Raw genomic sequence first — 26,858 nt, forward strand, 5'->3', positions numbered from 1 at the left:
ACACATAGGGAAATGCACCCTGTATGTATTTAGAGAGTTTAGCCTGTCTAATTCCGCCTCATTTGTGTCCAATCACAAGCTGTAATTTAAGCTCTGCCCTGTGTTACGTGACTGCCTATGGCAGATAAACTCATTTGAAAGCACAGCATGTTTACAATATGTCTGCTTCCATGAAAGCAGGAAGTAGAAACAGTGCAGATTTATTGCTGGATTTGTATCAGCTGTAACACAAATGTTTTTCTTTAAAAGTTATTTTGCTGTTGTGTATCTATTAGAGCAGAGACGACGTTCTGAGTTCAGGTCCGCTTTAAAGTGCAGCAAGTCATGAGAAGCACAGAGCTTTTGAACAGGTTGTCATACAAGAAGAGTTCCTGAGAATAATAAAGGAAACGCTTCACATTAGAAACATGCATACATTTAAAAAGGGCGGTGGGTAATTTGGGCACCGGGAGAAGCCGAAAAACTACTCACCCTGCTGTGACAAATTTCCTGGCAGCATTGATTACTATTCTCCCCCCCCCTACAAGGCGCCATACAATGGGGGTAAGATGCAATGCAGTTTCCAGCTATTGCTGACAGCCGAATTGCATCGTTTTTTTTTGGGCTCCGTCTTTTGCTGGCACTCTAATTACTACAGTTCATAGTGGCACCCAAATGTCTTAGGCTACACAGCACCCTTATTACCTGACGGATCAAGTCGGTTATTGGTAAGGAGACACTCCTCGTGTGTGCAAGGCTTTAGATGTTTTTGATCACCGATTGAGACACCAGTTGTACTGATCGATTGCCCAAAATGTTGCCTGTAGATTGGCTTGGTTGTTCCAGGCTTCTATTTATTGATGCACTGTCTGTGTTTGCTGGTTGACATGAGGACAGTAATCTGTGCTCTGCTATGTTTATTGAGCTATCTGCAGATGGTGCGCCAGTAGTAGCTAGCTGCTGGTTGGACCCTCACACGGTCACCTCATTTACTGTACAGCATTTGTTTACAGAGAGCCCTTACCTATAGGCAGTTTCTGCATTAAGGGCTCTTTTCAAACCGTCAGATTGCCGGGGTCCTCAACCACCCAGGCTTCACACACCTGGTCCGCCGGTGCTCAGACACTCAATGGTTCACCACTCCAGCAGTATGTTCACAGTAACAAAGACTCGAGGTAGGCACTCCACTGGCGATAATAAACTTGCGTTTATTGGAAAAGTTGCAAACACGACATGTTTCGGGGTCACCCCCTTCCTCAAGTGTTTTCCAATAAACGCAAGTTTATTAAGGGCCCTTTTCCACTGCAAAACGTTTGCGGTTTTCCCAATTTTCATGTGTGTGTTCGTTTTTTTTATGCGTTTTGTGTTTTCCGTTTTTTTTGTTGTTTTTTTTTTTTTTTTTTTTATTGGCAAGTGTTGTCTTCACTTTTGAAAACAGATACTAGTGGTTAAATCAATATAAAACACAAAACGCATTTGTATGCGTTTTTCATGCGTGCCTATACATTGAAACACAAAACGTATCATAATCTCAGACATGCGTCTGCGTTTTTTTTTAAATTGGAACGCAGCCGTGGAAAAGGTCACCCAAGATTCTAATTTTAAACAGGCTGCACTTCAGAATCAGCAAATTGGCAAAAACGCAGCTAGTGGAAAAGGGCCTGTTAGGCCCCATTCACACTTGAAAGCGCAAAACGTTTTGCAGGAATGTTTTTTTTCCCCGCGATTTAACATGGAAAAATCACTGGACACTGCAGCGATTTTCTTCTATAGCACTGAAACGTGATCGCTGGGAAATCGCCTGAAATTGGTGCAGACTGCACTTTCGGCGATTTGCGTTAATCGCCAGCGATTAATGCAAATCGCCCAAGTAAGAACGGGGCCATAGGGTTTTATAGCACTAGCACTTTAAAAAGCGCTAGCGCACTTTGCCGAAATCGCCGACAAAACGCTCTAGTGTGAATGAGGCCTTACACGGATTTACTTTAGCTGTGTCATTGTATACGTTTCTGTGAAACCATACCAGCGGCAGGCTAAAAAGACCTGTGCAAATACAGGGTATATAGCTATATTATTAACATTCCAATTTGCCACACATGTAAAGATTACCAATCCTCAATTTAAAAAAAAAAAAGTGTTAGTAGATTTTAAGATCCCTCATCCTTGTCCTCTCAAGCCATACTTTAATCATAAAATATACTCTTAATTGTCACTGTTCTGCCAAGGGTCTGTATTATAGGTCTGTGTCTCTGCTGTGTTTATACAACTGTATGCTGTTAAGCTGCACTGCTAGTGCTGAAATCTATTTTGAAACATAGTTGCTATTTTTCAGAAAACATATTTCAAAAAACAGAGGCTCCATTTAGCAGTGTCAAAGGTTAACCTCACAGGAAAGAATTTCACCTCCTCCTCAAAGGAGGAAATGGGGTTAAATTTTGCTTTATCATTTCTGTGTAGCAAACATGTTGTTCTTGTGCTTGTCCCCTCCCAGCAAACACTCCTGCCTTCCGCCCACACTAACACTCCCTCCCTTCTTATGTGCAGCGCAATCAATTCTTTCTTTCCCTTTATCTAGTTCATGTCTCTCTCTCCCTTTATTTGCTTCCCATGTCCTTGTATATAGATAGATATATTCGATGATTGTGCTGTGCACTACTTCCTGTTGCTTGATGATGTTCTTTCAGTGAGGAATATGACATAACTTGCATAAAACTAACTGCAAGCCAGCTTCTATTTTAAACTTGTATCATATCTAGTTGGAGTGCTGTTAAAAGGATTATATCGGGACAAGAGGCAGCATCAAAGTGATTAGGCTTTCTCTAAAGCAGTTATCCAAGTTAAGGTATCCATACGCTAGGCAAAGTTTCTAGTAAATGGATTTAATGCTCGACTGAAAGACACTGCAATAAATATCTGTTAAAAGCTAGGGCTTTATCAATCAAATTTTAATTAAAATATTGATATGAAGTAGATCAGGAAAGGCAATTTTTACATTGCTCAAGAACAGGTAGAGTTGGGGGGGGGGGGGGGAGGGGGGGTGTTCGGTTCACTCCTGCACAGAGCTATTTGTGCACAGGGGGGAAAGCCAGGCACTAGTGGCTTCATGTTACTGCTTTGGCATTGGTTGTATTTGTGTATACATAGTGTGGCTGCATTCATGCACAGATGGGAGCACGAGGACCTATGCAACAAGCTCTTGTCAAATAGGATTAGAGGGTCTGAGCAATGAGGAGAATCGGGTAAGATTTCTCTTCCACATGATTTTTTTTTTTTTCTTCTCCAATACAGGTTTATTTTTAAGCCTCATCTACACGAGTAGATGAGGCTCCGATCCGGCGGCTCGATTAGCCGCCGGATAGCCTCTTCCGCATCCCCACGTGTACCCGCCGCGTCCCCGCTCGCCCGCGTTGGGTACGATTCCCCACTCGTCCCCGCCGGCGCCGCTTATCTTCCGCTCAATTCCTTGCCATTGTCCCCTCGCGGGGAACGAGCAGGGAATCGGCGATGGAGAGATCCGTCCTGTCGGATCTTATCAATCGAGCCGCATCAGCGGCTCGATTGATAAGGAACATCGCCGCCGCATCTACGCGTGTAGATGCGGCTTAAGCTCTGCACAGTACTTCCAAAGGAATAATCTATCAATAGATATACCGCAAAATTCCAGTCAACCGTTCTGAATTTGCGAGGAGCCAGTAAATCACCATATAGTCCTCTATTAAATATACATTAATAAATTATGTATTGCTTTAAAACCTGAAAATCTCCTATGATCCTGTGAACTTTTGTGGTGTTTATTTCCTCTCAGTGCCTACTGTGGGTGGTACTATTTGAGGTAATAACAGTTGGCCATCTCTATGGTACCTATGCATAAAGAGTGGCAATCTGAGATTCAGTTGGGCTCTCTTTGGTTTCTCCAGTTATAAAATGGATTGACGCTTTAAAGATAGAGTACCTGAAGTGAAAAAATGCCCCTAGGGGGGTACTCGCCTTAAGAGGTGGAAGCCACTGGATCATAAAGAGGCCCTCACCATCCTCAAAAGAAGGGATCCAGCACTGGGCCCCCTGAAGTTCCGCATGTCGGTGCTTGTTAGGAGTCACGTGCAAGCGCAGTATCAGCTTCCGCAAGGGCTCTGGGGAAAATAATAGGTGCCGATGTTTGCAGTAGAGCAGACACAATCTGGCTTGGTTCTTTCTGCCGGAACCTGAGGGGAACGCCACCACTGCGCATGCCTGCGGCAGTGTAGGTAATTGTTGCTTACTTTTTTGAGGGGGAGGGACACTGGGTAATCCTCATTAGGATCCAAAGGCTTCCACCTCCCGAGAATCTGATTTTTATTTAAATGAAAGAGGCAGGTTTTCTTTGAAGGACAACTGAAGTGAGCGAGATATGGAGGCTGCCATATTTATTTCCTTTTAAACAATACCAGTTGCCTGGCATCCTTACTGATCTATATGGCTGCAGTAGTGTCTGAATAACCCCAGGAACAAGCATGCAGCTAATCTTGTCAGATCTGACAATCTTAGGAACACCTGATCTTCTGCATGCTTGTTCAGGGTTTATGGCTAAAAGTATTAGAGGCAGAGGATCAGCAGGACAGCCAGGCAACTGGTATTGCTTAAGTGCTGGTTCACATTGCACACGTTGGGTTTCATAGTAACGCAGCACGTTTAAACAAAGTGCTGCATGCTGTACGTTACACTGGCTAAGCCACGTTAGACTGTTTGCACATGCTCAGTAATGTTGTTGGAGGAGGCGGTCTCCCCTCCTCCTCTGCTGCCAGCCACATGGCTAATTAATATTCACTGCACTGTGGTGACTCGTGGTGGGACTCGTAGTGTTGTCCGGATCATGAACGAAGCGTTCATTTGATCCAGATCTTTTTTGTGAGTCGAATCATCCGGATCATCACAATGAAAGATTCGGTTCACAGTGGATGTCTGTCTGGAAGAAACAGGAACATACAGAATGTACAGTGCAGGGAAAGTCCTGTCCTGCTAGTCATTTCACCCCTAGTCTGCTTCCCTAGTAAAATGATTCAAATGATTTGGTTCAAAGATCCGGATCTTTTCAATGATCCGAATCCTTAAAAAGATCTGGACTGCTTATCACTAAGCTGGAGCGGCTGCTTTGAGAGCTGCATAACGCAGCTCAATCTGACGTCCAACTTCAACACCACCATGCGTTGCGTTAGGAGCACGTTATGCGACCATAACGTCCCCTAAAATGCAACGTCTTGGTGGGAAAGTAGCCTAAAAGAAAATAAATATGTCAGCCTCCTTATCCTTGTTGCTTCAGTTGTCCTTTAAGGTTTTCATGAAGGGGCAGTCTGTGGTCCTAATGTAGGGATCAGTGCTTTTTGATTGCCTAACGTAATTGCACTAAAATGGCCATCCACAAGCCATTCACTTGAATGGAATATTAGATGGCATTAGGTGAATAAGGAAAAGTCCCAATCCATGGCTGGCAATGTTCCTGTGCCTCTCCACTGAATTGCAATTTAGATGCAGCTGCTGCTCACCAGGACCCTATACTTCTTTGGGCCCCTGCTCCCGTTTGTGCACAAGCAAGGGCGCACTGTGCAAGCATTAGTAGGGCATGGAGCCACTAGAGCAGAGGAAGGAAGCCATGTAGGAGTGGCTCATGCTACTGCACAGGCCATGCTTGCGTCTGCTCAGTGTGAATGTATTTGTACATGGACGGAATTTGTGAAAATTGTAGAATTCAGCATTCAGGCTAAGTAGATATAAACCGTGTATAATATACATAATGTTACTATGCTATAGTTCCAGATATTAAAACTCTCCACACAGGAAAAATGCACAAAGGGCTTTTGCCTCCAATACCCTGTAAGCTCCATCCAAGGTTTATCATGCATTACCTGAGTGGCCATGTAAACATTCAGTGTAGTTATCATAAAAGTCAATGACCCATTCTGGCAAGTTCAGCTACTGTGTGCTGCTCTGACTGTACAGGCTAAGCGGCTGGAGATGGTTTACACTGGATGCCCACGTGAATGAAACCTCTTATGATGATAAAGTCTGAACACTGGTTTTTGTAAAAACAGATTCTTAAAAGTAACATGTCCTGTTTATAAAAAAAAATAAAAATAATGATCTAACCCTTACCATATTCTACAGTATTATACCTATCACAGTCTCAGGACAATTTAGGGAGTAATTTTTAGAATGTTTTGGGGATGTGGGAAGAAACCCATGAAAACATGGGAAGAATATACAAACTCCATGCAGGTGGGTGGCATCTTGGCCCATATTTGAACCGGGGACCCTAAGGGCCCTTTTCCACTAGCAATCGCTAGCGATTGCTGAATCGCAATTACCGGCGATTCCCCGACGTTCGCGGCCGCGATTTTGCTATGCTATGCACTGCATAGCAAAATCGCGGCAATTATCGCTCCGCCGCGCGTTCGCGTTCCCGGCAAAAACGAATCGCGGTAGTGGAAATGACCTACCGCGATTCCCATGTTAAAAAGCAAACCGTAGCGATTGTAAAATCGCTAGCGGTTTGCGTTTTTGCGATTCAGCCAGCGCAAACGCGCTGGTGGAAAAGGGCCCTAACTCTGCCAGACAAGAAGGCTATCCACTGTGCTGTATTTATGCCTATTGAGTTGCCAGCAATGAGCTCTGCTATAATGGATATTATTCTGTATGCTGCATGAAGTTGTCCTGCTGCTGGGTCAGTGCAGTTTAGACTCATTAGTTTGCCAGATCCGCCACCTGGACTCAAAATCAGGATGACTATTATGGACCTGAGCTCCCGCACATTTTTCTTGGAAACAATAAATGTGCTATATAGCAATACTCATGGAGGACAACACAGGCAAAGAAGCAGCTTTTACAGTATTATCTGATGGTGTCAAACAATAGGTGACGCACAGGAACACAGAAAGCATAACTAGAATGTGAAATATGCCATGGTCTAACTACGGTAGACTCAAGGGCTGAGAACGTTTCCGTAGATCTACTTGAAAATATTTGAAGGTTTATAAACGGCGCAATAGATGAAGTTGTTTGCTACTGGTCTAGATTAGTGCACTTGGGCAGCATGCTCCAGATATGATGCTTGTATTTATCCAGATAGGTTGTGCATCTGGCAGTGCAGCTGTGTGGGGTACCACAGCTGAGAGAAATGGTACTTATTTTTCATGTTAATGGCTTATCTTTTCCCTCTTCAAGAACTAGGTCACAAGCACCTGTTAATTCTTAAAGGAAAATTCTATTTTTGTTGAAAAAACACAACCCAGTCTTTACATTGCAAAGAATAACAGCATTAAGGCCGGTTCACATGGGCTTCTGCCCGGCTTCCAGCAGCGTCTCGTTCAACTGCGTCTTTTTGGGGCTTTTGCCGCTGTCCCATTGCGATTTGCGCTTTTCATCCCCGTGGGGGGGGGGGGGGGGGAACACTAAAGGCTCATACACACATCAGACCATAGTCTTTGGAAAATGAAAGATCACAGATCAATTTTACCCCCTTCCATGTAGTATGAGAGCCATACTCTACACAGTCTTTTCTATGGAGCTGAACTCCCCATCAGAAAAAAATCTTTGCAAGATGCTGTACACACAGATGCTGTACAGACACAAAAGATCAGTAGCTGCAAAAGATCTGTTCCTGCCAAAGATCCGTTCCTGCAAATTGCATTCATAGTCTATGATATCTGCAGATCATCATACACACCTTGTTTAAGGGCTTGTTTCCACTGTTGCGACGCGATTTCGCCGGCATTCCGACGCTTGTAAAAACGCATGCGGATGCGTTTCCGCATGCGTTTTTACCCGCGATTTCGCGTGCGATTTCGCATGGCAGGGTGCCATGCGAAATTAACCATGACACTGCCAGGGCAAAATAAAATTTAAAAAGGTGCGAAATCGCGGGTAAAAACGCATGTAACAAACGCATGCGTTTTTACTATTAAATACATTAGCGGCGATTCGCATGCATTCCACTCGCAGGCGAATTCGTTGGCTCTTTTGTGCGTTTTTTGACCGCTGAAAAAAACGCACCTCAACAACGCTACAGTGGAAACAGGCCCATCCACTTGCATTACATGTGCGAATCTGCATGCGTTGGACGCATGCAGATTCGCGATAGTGGAAACGAGCCCTCACAGACATTCATCTGCAGATCAGATCCACCAGGATGGATTTTCAGATCTGCAGATGATTGTCTGATCTGCAGATGAATGTCAGTTAAACAAGGTGTGTATGATGATCTGCAGATCTCATAGACTATGAATGCAATTTGCAGGAACGGATCTTTGGCAGGAACAGATCTTTTGCAGATACTGATCTTTTGTGTCTGTACAGCATCTGTGTGTGCAGCATCTTGCAAAGATTTTTTTCTGATGGGGAGTTCAGCTCCATAGAAAAGACTGTGAAGGTATGGCTCTCATACTACATGAAAGGGGGTAAAATTTGTCTGTGATCTTTCATTTTCAAAAGACTATGGTCTCGTGTGTATGTGGCCTTAGACGCGGGGGTAATTTATTCTGGACGCCGCATGTAGCATCCAGGTTCGTCCTGAAACAACGGGAAAGATCGGGATCTGGACACGTTTGTGCAAACACTGATAAAAGCTTGTTGCAAACGCTTCCATTCACTTGAATGGGAGCGTTTAAGAACGAGCCCTGGACGCCAGCGGTAAACGCCCATCAAGCGCCCATCTGAACTGGCCCATAATTTAGCTTTCTTCCTTTTTTTTTTTTTTTTTTTTTTTTTTTTATATAATGATTAAAGGTAGATATTGATTACCTAGTGCTTCCTGTATTTTTTGTTTAAAAAAAAACGAACAAACTAAAGCTGGTGCATCTATAGTGCAAGGGCGTCTTATTGACATCCCCAAGCAAGCTGTCTGTAAGCTACACTACACGAAGACCAGTTACACTACACTAGACTTACTTTGCACGAACTCCAGCTACCCCACCAGCAAAGCTACACTCTGCACTGCACTACACTACACTATACTACACTATACTTTAATAAGCGAACACTGCACTATACTAAACTACAGTATGCTCTGATCTCACCTGATCCTGCCACTGTGGTCCTTTACCCCCTCACTCTGGTTGTGACAGACTGGCTCCTCTTCTTGCCCTGCAGCTGTGATATCGCTGTACACTGTGGCTGCCTGTTGCTTTACAGGTCCAGGTCCTCTTTTCCGCCTGGCCTCTGTACTACAATATTAGTTCTGTACTATAACACCAATGGTGCAAGTGTGTCGAGGTCCTGCACGCCGCATGTGCGCCACTGGTGTTCCAGTAACAGGACCAATATGGATGTGCGCAGGCCATGAGGAACAGAGGACCCACTGTGGCTGCAGTGTACAGCAATAGCACAGCTGCAGGAGAAAAAGAGCCCATCTATCAGTAGGAACGGAGCGAGGGGGGAGAGGAGCACAAGTGGCAGGATCAGGTAAGTGATTCCCTGCAATCTGCACAACATTTTACTGTGTCTTTGGAACATATAACACACCCACTCCCCCAAGTTTTGGAGAAGAAAATGTCCTTTATATAAGTTTTATATTCCGAAAAATACCATATATTGACAATGGTGCTTTCCAGACAACGTAGAAATTGCATCGTCAAGCAATTTAAAGGTGCATGTGACTTATTATGTACTGTGCTGATTGCAGGGTGGTATAACGGTGTGTGGCATCCCAACGCACTGCTGCATGTGTTACCACAAACCGCAGGTGTTAACAGTAACAGTGAAGCGTACATTTCGGTGATTGTGTGCTTCACTGTATATGCTGCAACACGTGGATAACGTGCAGTGCCGCTTTCCTGTCCTGCTGATACAGTCAACGCAATGCCCACTGTGAACCTCGCCTTAAAAATCCACAATGCAGATTCTTTGTATTCCAAACTGTTTATTGAAAAACAATATAAAGCCAAAGTACACATAATTCGGTTCAGGGGCAGCTCAGAATACACATTATAAAAACAAGATATAACCTAAATGATATTGGTACAAACCAGAATACAGTAGTTGAAACACCCGACCGTTTAGCGACAGAGACTGCATTGATCCCCTCCATACTCCTTTTGCCAGGAGTCGCTCTGGGGTGTGTCCCGCTGTCATCACTCCTCCTCCAATGTTCTCTGGCGACAATTGTGGATGTGTACACACTTTTACTATACAGTCTGTTTGAATAATGTTCTCACCGGAAATCACTTTTTTGCTGAATTATAAAATACTTAATACAGAGGCGGTGTCTCATTTTATTCTCTTCGTTGTTCACAAGTAAATTAGGCTGGCCATATTGTATAAAGGATTTTACTATTTTACAAAAATGTCATGTGCCTAAAACCACAGCTTCCTTTTCTCCTGTATTGTGCAAGCCTTTTGGCATGTGTACAGGGAAAATATCATTCCATCTTTAGTAAGGCAATTTAAAACCTTGTTTATTGGTACTTTTACATCACAGAAAATAAGTAGCACGTCATACATTCTGATGAAGCCTGAAGCCGGGCGAAACGCATAGATGAAAGCAGCTCTAATGGACGGCAGGGTCGCTTACGCCTACACGCCTGCATCCCTGCATGGCTACAGGACACTAGCGGGTAGAGCAGAGGGGAATCGCTAAAGCCCTCCACCGGTATGCACACTGTGGATTGTAACTCAGCAAGAGCGGTGAGATCCTTGCGGCCACGCCCCACGGACTAGATATATGCTGATGCTGCGCATATTCATCCATGCTTGCTTATAATAAGCACTGTGTCTGACATACCAATCTTGTGCTATTGGCTGGCTTGGCAGCCGATTCACACAATTTTCTGGTTGACTGACTATGCTTCAGGACTGGCAGCAGATATTGATGGCAATATACAAATAGTTTGTTTCCTCTGTCGCACATCAGATAATTTATGGTGAATGGCCTTCATTCACTTGGATGAACTATATGAGGGAAACTCGCTGTGTGATTCACTCTACTGGAACAGGCGCAGATGCTTATATTGCAGTGACACTATTCGCAGTATTCAGTGCTAAGGACATAATTCCTGCGTGACCTATGGTCCCACTTTATGGCATGAGTGCAGTCAGTGCGCATGGTTCAGTGTGGATGGGGTGGACCCCCTAGCTGTATCATTAATTGTATTTTAATGTTTTAATGTTTACATTCACCCCAATGGCCTGGCCTTAATGGTCAAACACAAGATTTGTTTACATAATAAAGATTTTTCTATTTTTCTAAAGTCTGTGAGGCTCCTGTTCATAACTATCTTTGCTTAAATTTTTGCAGTTTTCACTGTTTGAGCCCCAGTCTAAAAACAATCTGAGGCATGATGAGTTGTCTTATACAACTGCCTCTGTTACATTGTTAGTAAATTGAGGAATCTAATAAGTAGCACGTTTTGGTCACTTTTTTTTTTTTCTTTAAAGAACCCGAGGCAGTTCCATGGGGGGGGGGGGCAGATGTTTGGGGACACAGAGGCATGTCATGAGGCAGAGAACATGCCTCTGTGTCCCCAAACGGCTGCTCTCTGCCCTCCCACTGCCACGCTATAGCCCCCCGAGATTAGCGACATTTGTTCCCGTCTCGCAGGTAAACATAGGGGAGAGGGATTCCCTGTTTAAAACGCCCACCAGGGGCGTTCCTGCAGGGTTTCCAGACCTGCCATTGCACAGCTCTCTCTCTGGCCGCGCCCCCTGCTGCTCCCCCGCATCCCTGCACGCTGGATGAGAGACACACGGGGACATTTGTCAAGAGTGTCTGAGACAAAATATGTGAGGGAAATTGCTGTTGCTGAGGTAACCAATACATCAGCTGTATTACATCAATGCCTAGCACTGGAAGGAGTAAGCACAGAAAGCTTCCCTGCTGTCCTGCTCCACACGATCAGCCCATGCCTCCCTCTGCCCTGGATTCAAACACCCCTCCCATCTGCGCCATGGGCTCAGAACGGTCACAAAATATTGCCACCCTATCCAGAGAGGCCCTCTTTAAATGGGAACCCCCTGACAGCCCCAAGCCTCCATGGAGCTCCCCCCGTGGGATGCTGTCACCGCCCATATCAAATACCTCGTCTCCAAGCGAGCACCGAACAAACGCCGCCACAGAGGTAGGAGGGCTGGGGCCCTGGTCCGACTCAAAAGGAAAGGTCTACGCTCTCCCGTCCCAGCCATCCTACTTGCAAATGTCTGCTCACTTCCCAACAAACTGGACGAGCTGCTCCTCCTACTTGGTAGCAAACCACTCTGTTTCACTGAGACCTGGCTGAGTGACAGCATTCCCGACAACTCTCTACTTGTACCAGGCTACAACCTCCTAAGAGCAGACCGCGACGTGGCCCTCTTGGGGAAAACGAGAGGTGGGGACATCTGCTTTTATATCAACACCTCCTGGTGCTCCAACATCACCACTCTCAACAAGACCTGTACCCCAGAAGTTGAGTTTCTGGCCATAAACTGCAGGCCTCATTACTCCCCCAGGAAGTTCTCTTCCCTTGTCCTCGTTTGGGTCTATATACCCCCCGACGCATGCGCCAAGACTGCACTGCAAGCCCTCAGTGACTATATCTCGCGGTGGGAAACATCCTTCCCTGAGGCTCTGATCATCATCCTGGGCGACTTTAACAAGGTGAACTTAAGACATGAGATGCCCCGCTACAAGCAGCACATAACCTGCCCCACCAGAAACCGTAACACCCTGGACCACTGCTACACGGTCCATAAGAACGCATACAAGGCCACCCTAGGAGCCCCTCTGGGAAACTCCGACCACAACACAATCCACCTGATCCCCACTTACAGGCGGCTCCTGGTGACCTCAAAGCCCACTGTCAAAACCATCAAAAAATGGACAGCTGAAGCAAAACTGGAACTCCAAGCCTGTTTTGACACCACCGAATGGCCAAATTTGACGAATGGGCCGAGAATGTCACCTCCTACATTAGCTTCTGCGAAGAAGCGTTTATCCCATCCAAGACCTTCAGGATTTTCCCCAACAACAAGCCTTGGTTTAACGACAAGCTCCGCCAATTTCTGAAATGCAAAGAGGAAGCACACAGGTCTGGCTCCCCTGAGAAATACAGAGAGGCCAGGTACGCACTGAACAGAGAACTGCGATCAGCAAAAAGGGCTTACTCCGACAAGCTGGGGCTCTGCCTCCAATCAAACAATACACGGGAGGTATGGAAGAGCCTGAGAGCAGCCACAAACTTCAAACCCGCACCTCAGCCTGTGACCCCGAGCCTTCGGCTGGCGGAGGAGCTCAATGAGTTCTACTGCAGGTTCGAGCAACAACCAAACCGGCACTGAGAACAGCAATGGCTAAGGTGAACCCCCCTCCTCGGATGAACTCGGCGCCCTGGCTCCTGTTGCTGTACATGAATTGGAGGTACTCCGGCACCTCCGTAAGCTGAATCCTGTCTGGCCCGGATAGAGTGTCATCGATCTGCCTGAGAACCTGTACTGATCAGTTAGCCCCTGTGCTCACCACCTTATTCGAGCGGTCACTATCGGACGGTACAGTCCCCTCCTGTTTCAAGCGGTCCGCAATTGTACCGGTCCCCAAAAAACCCGGCAGCACTGAGCACAACAACTTCCGACCAGTGGCCCTAACTTCCAACATTATGAAGCTCCTTGAGCGGCTGGTCCTTGCCCACCTGAAGAGGCACACAGACGCTCACCTCGACCAGCTCCAATTTGCTTATAGGGCAAACAGATCCGTGGAGGACGCCATCAATGCCAGCCTGGCATACATCACGGAGCACCTAGACAACCCTGTCTCCTATGCTAGGATCTTGTTTCTGGATTTTAGCTCGGCGTTCAACACGATCTGTCCAGACATCCTGCTCACCAATATGGCGCAGCTCGGAGTAGATCCCACCCTTCGAGCATGGATCAAGGACTTCCTGACAGAACTCAACAAGTGAAGCTCGGCAACTGCTACTCCAGCGTCCGAACCACCAATACTGGGGCTCCACAAGGCTGTGTACTGTCACCGCTATTGTTCTCCCTCTATACCAACAATTGCATATCATCCACTGACTCTGTGAAAGTCATCACATTTGCAGACGACACCACCATCATCGGCCTAATTGGCAGCAATGGCGAGCATGAGTACCGCAGCGAAGTTGAGAGAATCTGCAACTGGTGCAGAGACAATAACCAAGTTCTCAACGCCGCAAAGACTGTTGAACTAGTCTTAGGAGGAACCCTCCCCCCCCTCCTACCTATCATCATTGGGGGCACCTAAGTCTCTAGGGTGACATCTGTGAGGTTCCTCGGCATGACTCTCACTAACAACCTGAAGTGGGGGCAGAACACCTCCATAATACAGAAGAAATCACAGCAGAGGTTGTTCTTCCTGTGCCAACTGAAGAGATTCGGCATGCCCAGGGAACTGCTGACCAGCTTCTATACTGCCACTATAGAATCCATCCTCTGCTCCTCAGTCATTGTCTGGTACGCGGGCGCAACGGCCAGCGACAAACACAAACTGCAGAGAGACATAGCTGACGCAGAGAGAATCATTGGATCTCCTCTTCCACCTCTTGATCTCCACTCCGCTAGGATGAGGAAGAGGGCCACTGTGATCTCCTGTGACCCCTCCCACCCAGGCACTACTTCAAGCTCCTCCAATTGGGCCACCGCTACAGGTCTATACCATGCAAAACCACCAGACGGATGAACACCTTCTTCCCCCCCCCCCCCCCCCCCCCAAGCGGTTCGCCTGCTTAACTCCAACCTTCCCCCACAGGGCCCGCCTACTGGCATGCCCTAGCAGGGTCTCTGTCAGCTCACTCCCCTGCCCGCCCTCGTTCTCACTGCCCATGGACTGTACTGGGGCCACCATCATCATTATTATTATTATTATTATCATTATTGTTGGACTGCTCCTGCACGGCAGGAGTCGACCCTAACCGACTACCCAGTTTGTCATGTATACCATCACTGCAGTTGTAAATTGTCTGTGTTTTGCTTCTTGTCCTCCTGTACTATGTCTATGCCATGTGTACCACAAAAAATTCAGAATATAGCGCTTGCTGTATTTGGCGAAATAAATCTGATACTGATTCTGATTCACAGGACACCTGGCAGCAGGGGGAGGAGGACTTCACAAATCATGTCTAGCCTGCACTGCTACACATCTGTAGAACTGCTATTAAGCACTTCTTAATCTGTGGCAGTTTAAGAATGGATTTGCACTTTTTTTTAACTGTAGTGTAGTTCTAGAAATCTATGCTAAACTGCCGCTATTACGTAGGATTTGAGAAGTTTCTAATTATCATGCAGAACAGTTCCTCTGCTGGTTAGAACAGTTAAATAAGAAAAAACTGTCAGTAATGCTTTGATAAACATGGGCCACAGTCTCTCCTTGCAGCGTCGTGACCCATAGGTCATGAAGGTGATAGTGGACCAATGTGGCCCACAGGAGCGGCGGTTTTTGTGGCTACCTGATCCGCTCAGCCCCCCAGGTTTTTTTGTTTTCCAATTTGATGAGCCCACCTCGGGCTCCCTTTAAGCCTGGTACATAACTTCAATTTTGATTGGCCATTGATTGTCCTATTTTACCTCCTCCATGTAGTATGAGAGTCAACAGATTTTAAATTCTATGAACAGATTCTGAAGGTAAACTCTCTCACACTACATGGAGGTGGTAAAATTGGTAAGTGATTAGCCAATCCAAAATTAAAGGGTGTGTCAGGCTTTAGTGTTATGCTGGGAATACACGAGTCGACCCGGCGGCTCGATTAGCCGCCGGATCAACTCCCCGAGGGCGCCCGGATCGATTCCCGCTTGTCCCCGTGGGCGCTCCTTATCTTTCACTCGCTTTCTTCCCATTGTCCGCCCGCGGGGATCGAGCGCAGAATCGATCCGGTGGGGTATCGGACCTGTGGGAAATTATCAATCGAGCCATCAGCGGCTCAATTGATAAGAACAATCCATCCGTGTATGCCCAGCATTAAGCCTGGTACACACTTCTAATCTTGATTAGCTAGTGATTGTCTAATTTTACCATCTCCATGTAGTATGAGGGTCAACAGACTGTGAATGAACGAGATTGCGTGCATAAGCTTTCATATTACATCAGAGTCGTAAAATTGACCAATCAAAAAATGCATGTGTCTATCAGGCTTTGTGAGGAAAAATACTAGAACCTCTTTCAGACGTATTGCTGTTTATGTCCCTAAAGATTCTTAGTGGAGTTTTCTTAGGCTCCTTTTACACTGTTACAGTGCGTTTACTATACAATCGCTCCGCAATGGCCATGACAAGTCGCACTGCGTCGGTCGCTCCGCTGCAACCAAATCAGGGAGGTAAACTTTCCATTAAAAGTATGCCTCACGTCAAGGATTACTGCGCATTACGCACTGTGACTATCACGACACACTGCGTCTATCACTCAGCTATTACTACTTCTATGTTGTGATGCAGTGACAAACTCCCCTAAGAGTAAATGCGGCCTTAAACTATCGATTTTAAAATGATTGCAAAAAAAGGTCCTTTTTTTTTTTTTTTTTTTTTTTTTGGTCATTGAATTATTGAAATCAAAATATTTTCATTTGTTCAAGAAAAATGATCACAATTCTTAAAAAATTATTGCAAATTAATCATTTGTATCGGATCAGTTTGAATTTAAAGCAAACGTGAAGCCACCTAAAAAGTTAGGTACTCACCCAAACAGCTAATGTAATACGGTCTGATTTTTGAAAAATAACATTGCTCAGGTGAGAACACACATGGGATTACATTAGCAAGAGCTTTGTAATCACTAGTGCTTAGAAAGGCCCTTGCAGTGCGATCCAACCCTAAGGCCCCGTTCACACTGCACGCGTTTCCAGCCGCATTTTGGAAACACGTGCAGGTGACCGACACGCACGACATCAGACATTGCATAGAGTGCAATGTCTGTTCACACTGCATGCGTTCCCGACCTGTGCGGTCTGGGAACGCATGCTGCACGCATTTTTTGTAAAAACGCGTGGCTGTCCCATTCACTTTTCAGTGATGGGATCAGCCACGCAACGCACACAAACGCGGATGGCGTGCGTTTGCATGCGTTGCGTTCCGCATGCGTGGCCATCCGCGTTTGTGATGTGAACGGGGCCTAAGGGCCAGGACTTGTCAGTTTTTCTGTGTATTTTCTGCACAGGAAAACTGAGAATCAATGTTAATCAATGGGCTAGTTCACACTTGTGTTTTTCACATGTAGAAAAACAATTGACAGGAAGCAGCACTGCCAGACAACTCATGCAGAAAACTAATAGACAAGTGTGGATCCAGCCTGAGACGACTTTCACATTGTCGCATTGACGTGCGTTGCATCGAATAATCACATTTCTATGCAGTTATGTTGTAATGGTACATTTACATTGGTGCGTTAGTGGTGGTAGTGGATCCCAAGCTCCATGTGGTGACAATTGCACAATGGCAGTCGTGTGACCAAGGGACGGGCACTGCGACAGCAACAGAGTATCCACAATGTATACATTGCAAATGCATCATAGTGTGGCCTGAGCCTAAAAGGTTTGACTGAAATTATAGTATGTATTTTATTCTGAAATACAGTGTATCCTGGGTTTCCTGTAGTTGAGCTTTGACTTCAGTTTTAGTGCACCAACCCTACAAAGAAATGTTTGCATGTCTCTGTGTAACATCTGTAAGGTGTACTTATCCTGAGTGAGTAATTCCAGTCCATGGAAGTGACTTTATAAAGAATAAGGTGATTGGCAGTTTACTTCCTCTATAAAGATAGATAAACATAAAACATGACATTAGCTACGAGAAGATTCTTTAAATCAATAATAATAATTGGTCCTTGTTCTACAAATTTTGTCCTACACATTGGTTTAAGTTTGGAGAAGACTGGAAGTCACAACAGAACCAGCAAACTGGGCTCTAGTTTTTATTTTTTTTGGCAATAGAACTCTCAATTTCAATGAATGACTACTCCACGATCCTCTTTATATTCTGATATTACTCAGGAGACAGCTGCAAACGTTTTGTCATCTAAGAACAGTTTGTAAAGATCAGTCCAGGTTTTCAGGATCAATGTCAAGTTTATGTATTCCAATGTCAGGTTTATGTACAAGTCCTTCCTTCCGTTCCCTTCTGGGCTCTTGTGTTTGAGAACACCGCTACTGACAGCAGTCCAGCGCTTTTTTTTTTTTTTTTTTTTTCCAGTTTTAAAGTCTCTAAAAATAAGCAAGCCAGCAGGATGTTTTTACTTAATAAGCTGTAATATGTCACCAGCAGATGGTCTGACCGAATTTTAATTTGGTTGTCGCAATGTGTTTTGGTGTGTAGTTAGAGGAGAACTGAAATATCTGGTAGAAAACCGAGTTTACAGGGAACACAATTTGTCAGTTTGCAGATAAAAAGGATTTGGCTTGTTCCAAAATTAGTCATGAGTAAACAAAGTCAGGTCACCGCAAAATAGGGGGATGTTTGCCAATCAGTAATGGTGTATTCCAGAGCAGTTAATAATTAGGTAACCAAATATATTGCAGCAGTCTGGCACAGCACAATGACTGCGAGTTAACTATGCCTTGCTGAATGCTGTTGCTCCCACTTCTCTAGTATACATTTTACATCTTTAAACATGTATTAAATGTTCATGATCCACATTACATCAGCCTCCTTAAATCCCTCCTAGTGTTCCGGGATTGGGTTTCATAGAAATAAAATCGTGAAAAAAATGTATATTTAAAATTATATTGCAGAAATGAATATTTACTATATAAAAAGACAAACTGCAGTGGCTTGGTCTTCACCTTTGTCAGCCTACAAACTCTTCTTCCCCCCCCCTCCCCCTCCTTTCCTACCTGAATGTCAGTCAGGTCATATGACCTCAGCAATTACTCAGTCTAGGTTATGGTGGGACAGATTCAACCGCAGTAGTCCTCATTGCAGTTATGCGTCACTACTGACTGACTGACAGTTGGATGAGTGGCCACAGTGGGGTTTGAGGTTGGCCTCCCCTCCCTTTGAGGTGGATTGTGTCACTGCTGACTTCCTGGATTTTTAGGGCCAATTCACATGGGTAGCTGCCAGCGTCTCCTTTTGTTGTCATACACGTTTCTGTTACTAAATAAGAGAGATTTTGGCATGGTTTCCTGTTAGTTCATCATCTCATTGCATTTGCGCCTCAAGGGAGATACGGAATTTCAAATGCAGCCGATGCTAGAAGCTACACGCAGCATCTTGAAAAATTCAAAAGGCCACGGAACTTGCATAATTGATGGTAAACACATTGAGATGAATGCCACCATTCATCTCCATGCGGGAAGCAGTGGATCCTGGTGGTAAACGACTTACACTGATGCCAGCAGTCACCCATGTGAACCAGCCCTTAAGCCTCATCTACACGTGTAGATGAGGCGGCGATCCGGCGGCTCGATTACCCGCCGGATCGCCTCTTCCACGTACCCGCTCGCCCCCGGATTCGATTCCCCGCCGGCGCCGCTTATCTTCTGCTCGATTCCCTGCCATTGTCCCCTCGCGGGGAGCGAGCAGGGAATCGGCGGTGGGGAGATCCGTCCTGTCGAATCTTATCAATCGAGGCTCGATTGATAAGGAACATTGCGGCTGCATCTACGCGTGTAGATGCGGCTTTAGGCTTTGTTATGGTGAGGAAAAGGAGGCTGCAAGCCTTTTACAGTTAGGAGCTGGTCATCAATGATACATTGTAGCTGTAAATGTATATGTTTTAATTGCAAAAACAAAATGTTTCCAAAATATAATTTTAAATGAACCGTTTTATCGTGGGAGGGGGCAGCCAGGGACTGTCAGGAAAAATCTTGCAGGACAGAACTTTGCGTTCTTTTTCCTGAATGGATGCTATCGTTAACCACTTCTGTGGCAGCAGTCTCTGGCCCCTTAAGGGCCAGAGGCTGCTGGTTTACAAAAAATGTTGCTTGCCAATGTCACTCCACACTGACCGGATGCTACCGCTGTTCTCCCGTTGCTGTAGCCCCCTCGCTCTGCTGGCCCTATGACAGCAGAGCTCCCTGAGCCAGTCAGGAGCTGATTTCATTGGCTCCTGACCCTGTCATCAATGTGATTGGCGCACAGTGATTATGGGATCAGGAGCCAATGAATTTCGGCTCCTTACCGGCTCAGGGAGCTCTGCCGTCATGTCGATGGCAGAGCGAGGGGGCTGCAGGAGCGGGAGAGCGGCGCAATCGGTGGTAGCGTCAGGAACATGTGGCGGGACTGATTGAAAGCTACACCCTGGCAGGAATAACAGGTTCCAAACAGGGCGTAGATTTCAGTCAGCGCAGTCCTTAAGTGGTTAACATCGGATCCATGGATATGTCTATTTGTCTGTTCCCAAAAATGTTATGATTTGCCATTTTGTGTGAATCTAACCTAGGGCCAGTGTACACAGACTCAGGGCTGTGGAGTCGGTACAAAAATCATCCGACTCCAGGTACCCCAAATTGCTCCAACTCTACAGCCCTTGCAGGGCTAAGGAGTGGGTACAAAAATCATCTGACTCCAGGTACCCAAACATTTCTCCAACTCCTTGACTCGGACTCCACAGCCCTTCACAGACTTTCAAGTGAAGGTCACTTTCTGACTCTAGATTATGATTAAACAGGAAGAAAAGGGTTTTTATAACACCTGAACACCTGATGCGCAAATTACTCCCAGCTGCAGTTGACCTACAGTCAGCCTACATTAAAATGAATGTTAAAAGGCAACTGAATTAAAGTCAAAGATCTACACAATTCAAGTTGCATAAACATTTCAGATATTCCTTTGCCAAAACGACCTCCAGCAGGGTACATCTGTTCACCCCCTTCCCATAGAACAAAATAGGCTAAGCACGTAACCAAATAGCATGTCTGTATAGTGGTAACTCCTAAACGTTCACCCAAAACAATCATGACTGATCATTTCAGGCAAGAGACCTTTTTAATTGTGTACACGACTTAAAGCTTGGGGGCTCAATGATTTCTAGGTAAGCCTCTGAATACAAATCAATATCAAAGAACAACAAAAAAACTGCGTATATGGAAAAACAGATGAATATGTGAATATTAATTTAGTTAACACTTCATTAGTTGTAGTGTTTAGACTGTGTATACATCGTACAAAGTTTTATTTTCATAGGAAGTGCAGTGGGCAAACAATAGAAGTCATATAAGTTGATACCAATACGCCTTTATAATAGATTTATGATAAATGTTGAGGAGAAAAGTGGAGATTAGCAGAAGTAACAGGAAATATTTCTCATGTTATGGCTGCAGTCTTGTTTGCAGTAGTATGGTAACAAAATCAGAAGAGCTGATAAGTGTACGTGGCAGATCGCTGAATAACAGACATCCCCCCATCTGTAGGAAGGAAACCCAAGACTTCTCTGTTCTGTTTGTTCATTTATTCTTGGAAAAGACACTTGTTCCTGAGCGCCTCGGATTAACCCTCATATTTCCAGTTTTTTAACTTGCCGGCATAACCTTTCATTCTACAAGTAGCAGGGATGTACTAGGTCCGAGATTGAAAGGCAATAAAAGAGCATAAGCACAGTTTCCAATGCAATATGTTCAAAGAGGATTCTATAGCATATGCTTATAGATATCCTAGGCCAGGAATGAGGGCATTCTCACAGCCTAAACAGAAATACTACTTCCATGTCTTCAGGACCATTCATCTGTGGTCATCTACTGCTTCCATAGACAACTGATTACTGACCACATCCACAGAATAAACTGCTTTGGCTGAGTTTGTTAATTAAATAATGCTGGCAATGCATCAGCAAATCTTTAATAGGGAGAACCAATGATTTGATATTTGAGCTGCATAAAGTAGCTATGATTTGTGCTTTCTGAAATATAAAATGGGATTGTAGATTTGGTTTTGTGCACAGTAATGCTGGTACACACAATTCAATTTCTTGTCCAATCGACAGGTAATCTGACAGGTAGATGTATTGGGTAAAAATGTCCAAGCTGCTCTAGATAAAAGGGTCAATTTTTTTTTTTAAAGTTAGAAAAATCTATCCTTTTATAAATCAGGCACAGACATGTCAGAACTAATAGTCTGATTCCCGTCTGACGGGAAAATTGAATTGTGTGTACCTAGCATATAAGAACGTAGATAATTTGACACCTGAATCACAAATTTGTTAGTAGATTTCTGTGACCAGTGCTGCGCTCACCACAGTGTTAGCTGTAGTGTTCTCCTCACTGCTTATGAACCTGCAGCTCTTCCATTTACACCCAGCTACTGTAATACCTACCAACATTTTGATATAACAGAGGGACACCTTTAAGACATGCCCCTGCCACACCCCTAGCCACGCCCCACTACACCCCTAGTCATGCATACCATAAAAAATGAATAAGCAAAATGCGTCATTTTATAATTCAAACCACATTGGTCCTTTTGATCATCACTACTTTTCCTTCATATTAACATTCTAAAATAAGAAATACTGTATATCAATTTAAAAGGCGAGAATAAAGTCAATTTAAATATATTTTCAGTAGAAAAATACATATATATCCTGAACCGGGGACAAATGATAAAGAAAGAGGAACTGGTTTCCAAAAAAGGGACTGTCCCTCTAAAAGAGGGACAATTGGGAGCTCTGGCTACTGTTTCAGTCACACAAGCGTTTTGTAAAACCTACATTACTACTGAATGGCTACATTAAAAAAAGCTCCTTTTGTTATATACTGTAAAATGTTTTTCAGTGCAAGTTATCCTTGTTGTTAAAATGAAACTGAACACATGCACAATCCTTCCCATTATGCCATATCAGTACAGTAGAGTCCCGGTTATCCAGAACTCAACTAGCCAGTAGAGATGGGCCGAACGGTTCGCCGGCGAACGGTTCCAGGCGAACTTTGGGGGTTCGCGTTCGCCTGCATCAGGCGAACTTTTGCGGAAGTTCGATTCGCCCCATGCTGTATTGAGCAAAATTTTTAGCCTCCATTTCACTGTCAGCAAACATGTTATTGTCAAACACACTGCTTTCAGTGCTAGAGAACCCGCCCACCCTCCCTTCAAGCTTGGTCCTTTTACCATTTGACTCAGTTGTCTGGCTACACTAATTAGTTATGGGACAGCTGCTACACACTCTGCTAGGGAGATTTTAATTGGCCTCCCTCCTCCCTCCACCCTCCTCCCTCCACCCTCCTCCCTTCTACCCTTCTACCTATTCCCTCCTCCCTCCTACCGGAGGGAGGAGGGTCTCTTCTGCCAGGGAATTATACTATTTTAAAAACCAGTATACATCATACCATAGCTGGGAATACATACATGAGTATACATCATACCATAGCTGGGGATACATACATGATTATACATCATACCATAGCTGGGGATACATACATGAGTATACATCATACCATAGCTGGGAATCGAACCCAGATCTCACTGTGTGGTGGGCATGTCACCCTAAGCACTGTACCACTACAGAAGTAAGTGAAGCTAGCCTAAAATTTAACATTTATGCTCAATGCAATAGAACCATTAGGTTGCTTAAAGGAGAACTGTAGTGAGAGGTATATGGAGGCTGCCATATTGATTTCCTTTTAAGCTATACCAGTTGCCTGGCAGCCCTGCTGATCTATTTGGCTGCAGTAATAATAATAATCCAAACATTTGTATAGTGCTTTTCTCCTGTCGGACTCAAAGCGCTCAAGAGCTGCAAGCCACAGGGACGCGCTCAAGAGGCCACCCTGCAGTGTTAGGGAGTCTTGCCTTGAACTTCTTACTGAATAGGTACTTGACCTAGCCAGGATTCAAACCCTGGTCTCCCATGTCAAAGGCAGAGCCCTTAACCAGTACACTATCCAGCCACTGTAGTGTGAATCACACCAGAAACAAGCATGCAGCTAATCTTGTCAGATCTTACAAAAATGTCAAACACCAGATCTGCTGCATGCTTGTTCAGGGTCTAGGGCTAAAAGTATTGGAGGCAGAGGATCTGCAGGATAGCCAGGTAACTGGTATTGCTTAAAAGGAAATCAATATGGTAGCCTCCATATACCTTTCACTACAGTTCTCCTTTAAGCAACCTAATGGTTCTATTGCATTGAGCATAAATGTTCAATTTTAGGCTAGCTTCACTTACTTCTGTAGTGGTACAGTGCTTAGGGTGACGTGCCCACCACACAGTGAGATCTGGGTTCGATTCCCAGCTATGGTCTGATCTGGTGTTTGACATTTTTGTAAGATCTGACAAGATTAGCTGCATGCTTGTTTCTGGTGTGATTCACACTACTGCAGCCAAATAGATCAGCAGGGCTGCCAGGCAACTGGTATAGCTTAAAAGGAAATCAATATGGCAGCCTCCATATACCTCTCACTACAGTTCTCCTTTAAGCAACCTAATGGTTCTATTGCATTGAGCATAAATGTTAAATTTTAGGCTAGCTTCACTTACTTCTGTAGTGGTACAGTGCTTAGGGTGATGTGCCCACCACACAGTGAGATCTGGGTTCGATTCCCAGCTATGGTATGATCTGGTGTTTGACATTTTTGTAAGATCTGACAAGATTAGCTGCATGCTTGTTTCTGGTGTGATTCACACTACTGCAGCCAAATAGATCAGCAGGGCTGCCAGGCAACTGGTATAGCTTAAAAGGAAATCAATATGGCAGCCTCCATATACCTCTCACTACAGTTCTCCTTTAAGCAACCTAATGGTTCTATTGCATTGAGCATAAATGTTAAATTTTAGGCTAGCTTCACTTACTTCTGTAGTGGTACAGTGCTTAGGGTGACGTGCCCACCACACAGTGAGATCTGGGTTCGATTCCCAGCTATGGTATGATGTATACTCATGTATGTATCCCCAGCTATGGTATGATGTATACTCATGTATGTATTCCCAGCTATGGTATGATGTATACTGGTTTTTAAAATAGTATAATTCCCTGGCAGAAGAGACCCTCCTCCCTCCGGTAGGAGGGAGGAGGGAATAGGTAGGAGGGTAGAAGGGTAGGAGGGTAGAAGGGTATAGGAGGGTGGAGGGAGGAGGCCAATTAAAATCTCCTTAGCAGAGTGTGTAGCAGCTGTCCCATAACTAATTAGTGTAGGCAGGCAAATGGTATAAAGGACCTTGCTTGGAGGAGGGAGGGTGGGTCCTCCAGCAGTGATGTGTATTTCACTCAATTAGGTGTGGCTCCAGGTATTAGAGCTTTTGAAACATGTTTTCTATCATTTTTCCAGTTGATAGAATTTTTTTAAACTTTCAAAGTTCGCCTCCCCATTGAAGTCTATTGCGGTTCGCGAACTTTTTCGCGAACCGAACCTTTTTGCGGAAGTTCGCGAACAGGGTTCGTGAACCTAAAATCGGAGGTTCGGCCCAACTCTACTAGCCAGCAGCCTCAACCAAACAGCACAAATAGCCAGCAGCACTTGATGGCGAAGGCCAACTTCTTGGGCTGTTTGTTGGCTCTGCTGTGCTTTAAGTCTTGGTTCCATGACTCCCCCCAAGGTTAACGTACTGTTCTTTTTAATTACTGTATTTTAACATGTAATACAGAGGTCATAGTATGTATATAGAGTAGTGTATCCTACTGTATTAGCTAGGTCTATTTTTGCCTTGGAGTCTCAGGCAACTAGAAAGCACAAATATCCGGCATCAGCCAATCCCTGTCGGTGCTACTGTATGTACATGTGCGCAATGGCTTTTGTGTCTCATATTTTGTTCTTGTTTACGCAAGTACAGTGAGACATATGATTGTTCAATAGCACATATCAGTTGCGTTTAATCGATCTGGCGTAAAAGTCACTTCCAGTTTTTTAATAATCTGGTCATTTTATTGGATTGTTGATCGTATCGAAAGTGAATATTCTGTGCAGGGCTGTGGAGTCTGAGTTGAGGAGTCGGAGCAATATTTGGGTACCTGTAGTCTGGGTCAGTGGTTTTATAAACTGCGTAGTGGGAATTTGAGTCGGATGATTGTTGGACCGTTTTCCACAGCCGTTGTTCTGTGTTTACTAGGCCTTACACAGTGGATTCAGAGACTGGTAAAACATAGTGCGTACTCTGTTATATTTTAAATGTGACAGCAATTTTACTTACTGTAACTGTAATTGACTATACCCATGAATATTTGCATTGTTATACTGTCAAGCACTTTATCTCCTTTTTAATTTGTTTCTTTTTCTCTCTTGTTTTGCAGTTTGCTCCAGTATGGACATTCGGAATAACCTGACAAAGTTTTATGATCTGGAAGAGTGCACTGTTATAGAAGGTCATTTACAGATCTTGCTTATGTTCAGTACCAAACCAGAGAACTTTAAAGGATTACGTTTCCCCAAGCTTACTATGATAACAGACTACCTCCTTCTGTTTCGAGTTTACGGTTTGGAAAGTCTGAAAGACCTCTTTCCAAATCTCACAGTCATCCGTGGTAATCGACTCTTCTTCAACTATGCCCTGGTGATTTTTGAAATGGTCCATCTAAAGGAGATTGGTCTATACAACCTAATGAACATAACTAGGGGCTCTGTTAGAATTGAGAAGAACAGTGAACTGTGCTACCTCTCCACCATTGACTGGTCCAAAATCCTGGACTCAGTGGAAGACAATTATATTAACCTTAATAAAGATAATAAGGAGGAATGCGGTGATGTGTGTCCTGGTGCTGGAAAGGGAAAAAGCAGTTGTCAATCTACAATAATAAATTCAATTTTTGGTGAACGCTGCTGGACACCGGATCATTGCCAGAAAAGTAAGATTTGCTGTATTTTCTGTTTCTGTGTCTTAAGTAACATTTATTATTTATTTATTTGTTGTATTTATAAAGCGCCAACATATTACGCAGCGCTGGACAATAAATAGGGATACATACAATATTTAGGGGTGACATACAGCAAAATGACAATACCTGAATACAAGAAAGATCAGATCATGCAGCACAGTATGAGTACAAGGTAATGCTTAGTCA

At 44.5% G+C, this 26,858-nt stretch overlaps 1 protein-coding gene across 2 annotated transcripts in view; it reads left to right on the plus strand.

Annotated features, from left to right (window-relative positions):
• INSR (insulin receptor) overlaps positions 1 to 26,858 on the plus strand; it is a 134,198-nt gene that overhangs the window by 34,474 nt on the left and 72,866 nt on the right. For both annotated transcript variants that reach the window (XM_068234133.1, XM_068234134.1), the window contains exon 2: positions 26,091 to 26,642. In XM_068234133.1, coding sequence (XP_068090234.1) covers positions 26,091 to 26,642 — 552 coding nt within the window. The remainder of the gene's footprint in view (positions 1 to 26,090; positions 26,643 to 26,858) is intronic.

The sequence above is a fragment of the Hyperolius riggenbachi genome, chromosome 1 (genome assembly GCF_040937935.1).
Source record: "Hyperolius riggenbachi isolate aHypRig1 chromosome 1, aHypRig1.pri, whole genome shotgun sequence".
NCBI lineage: Eukaryota > Metazoa > Chordata > Amphibia > Anura > Hyperoliidae > Hyperolius > Hyperolius riggenbachi.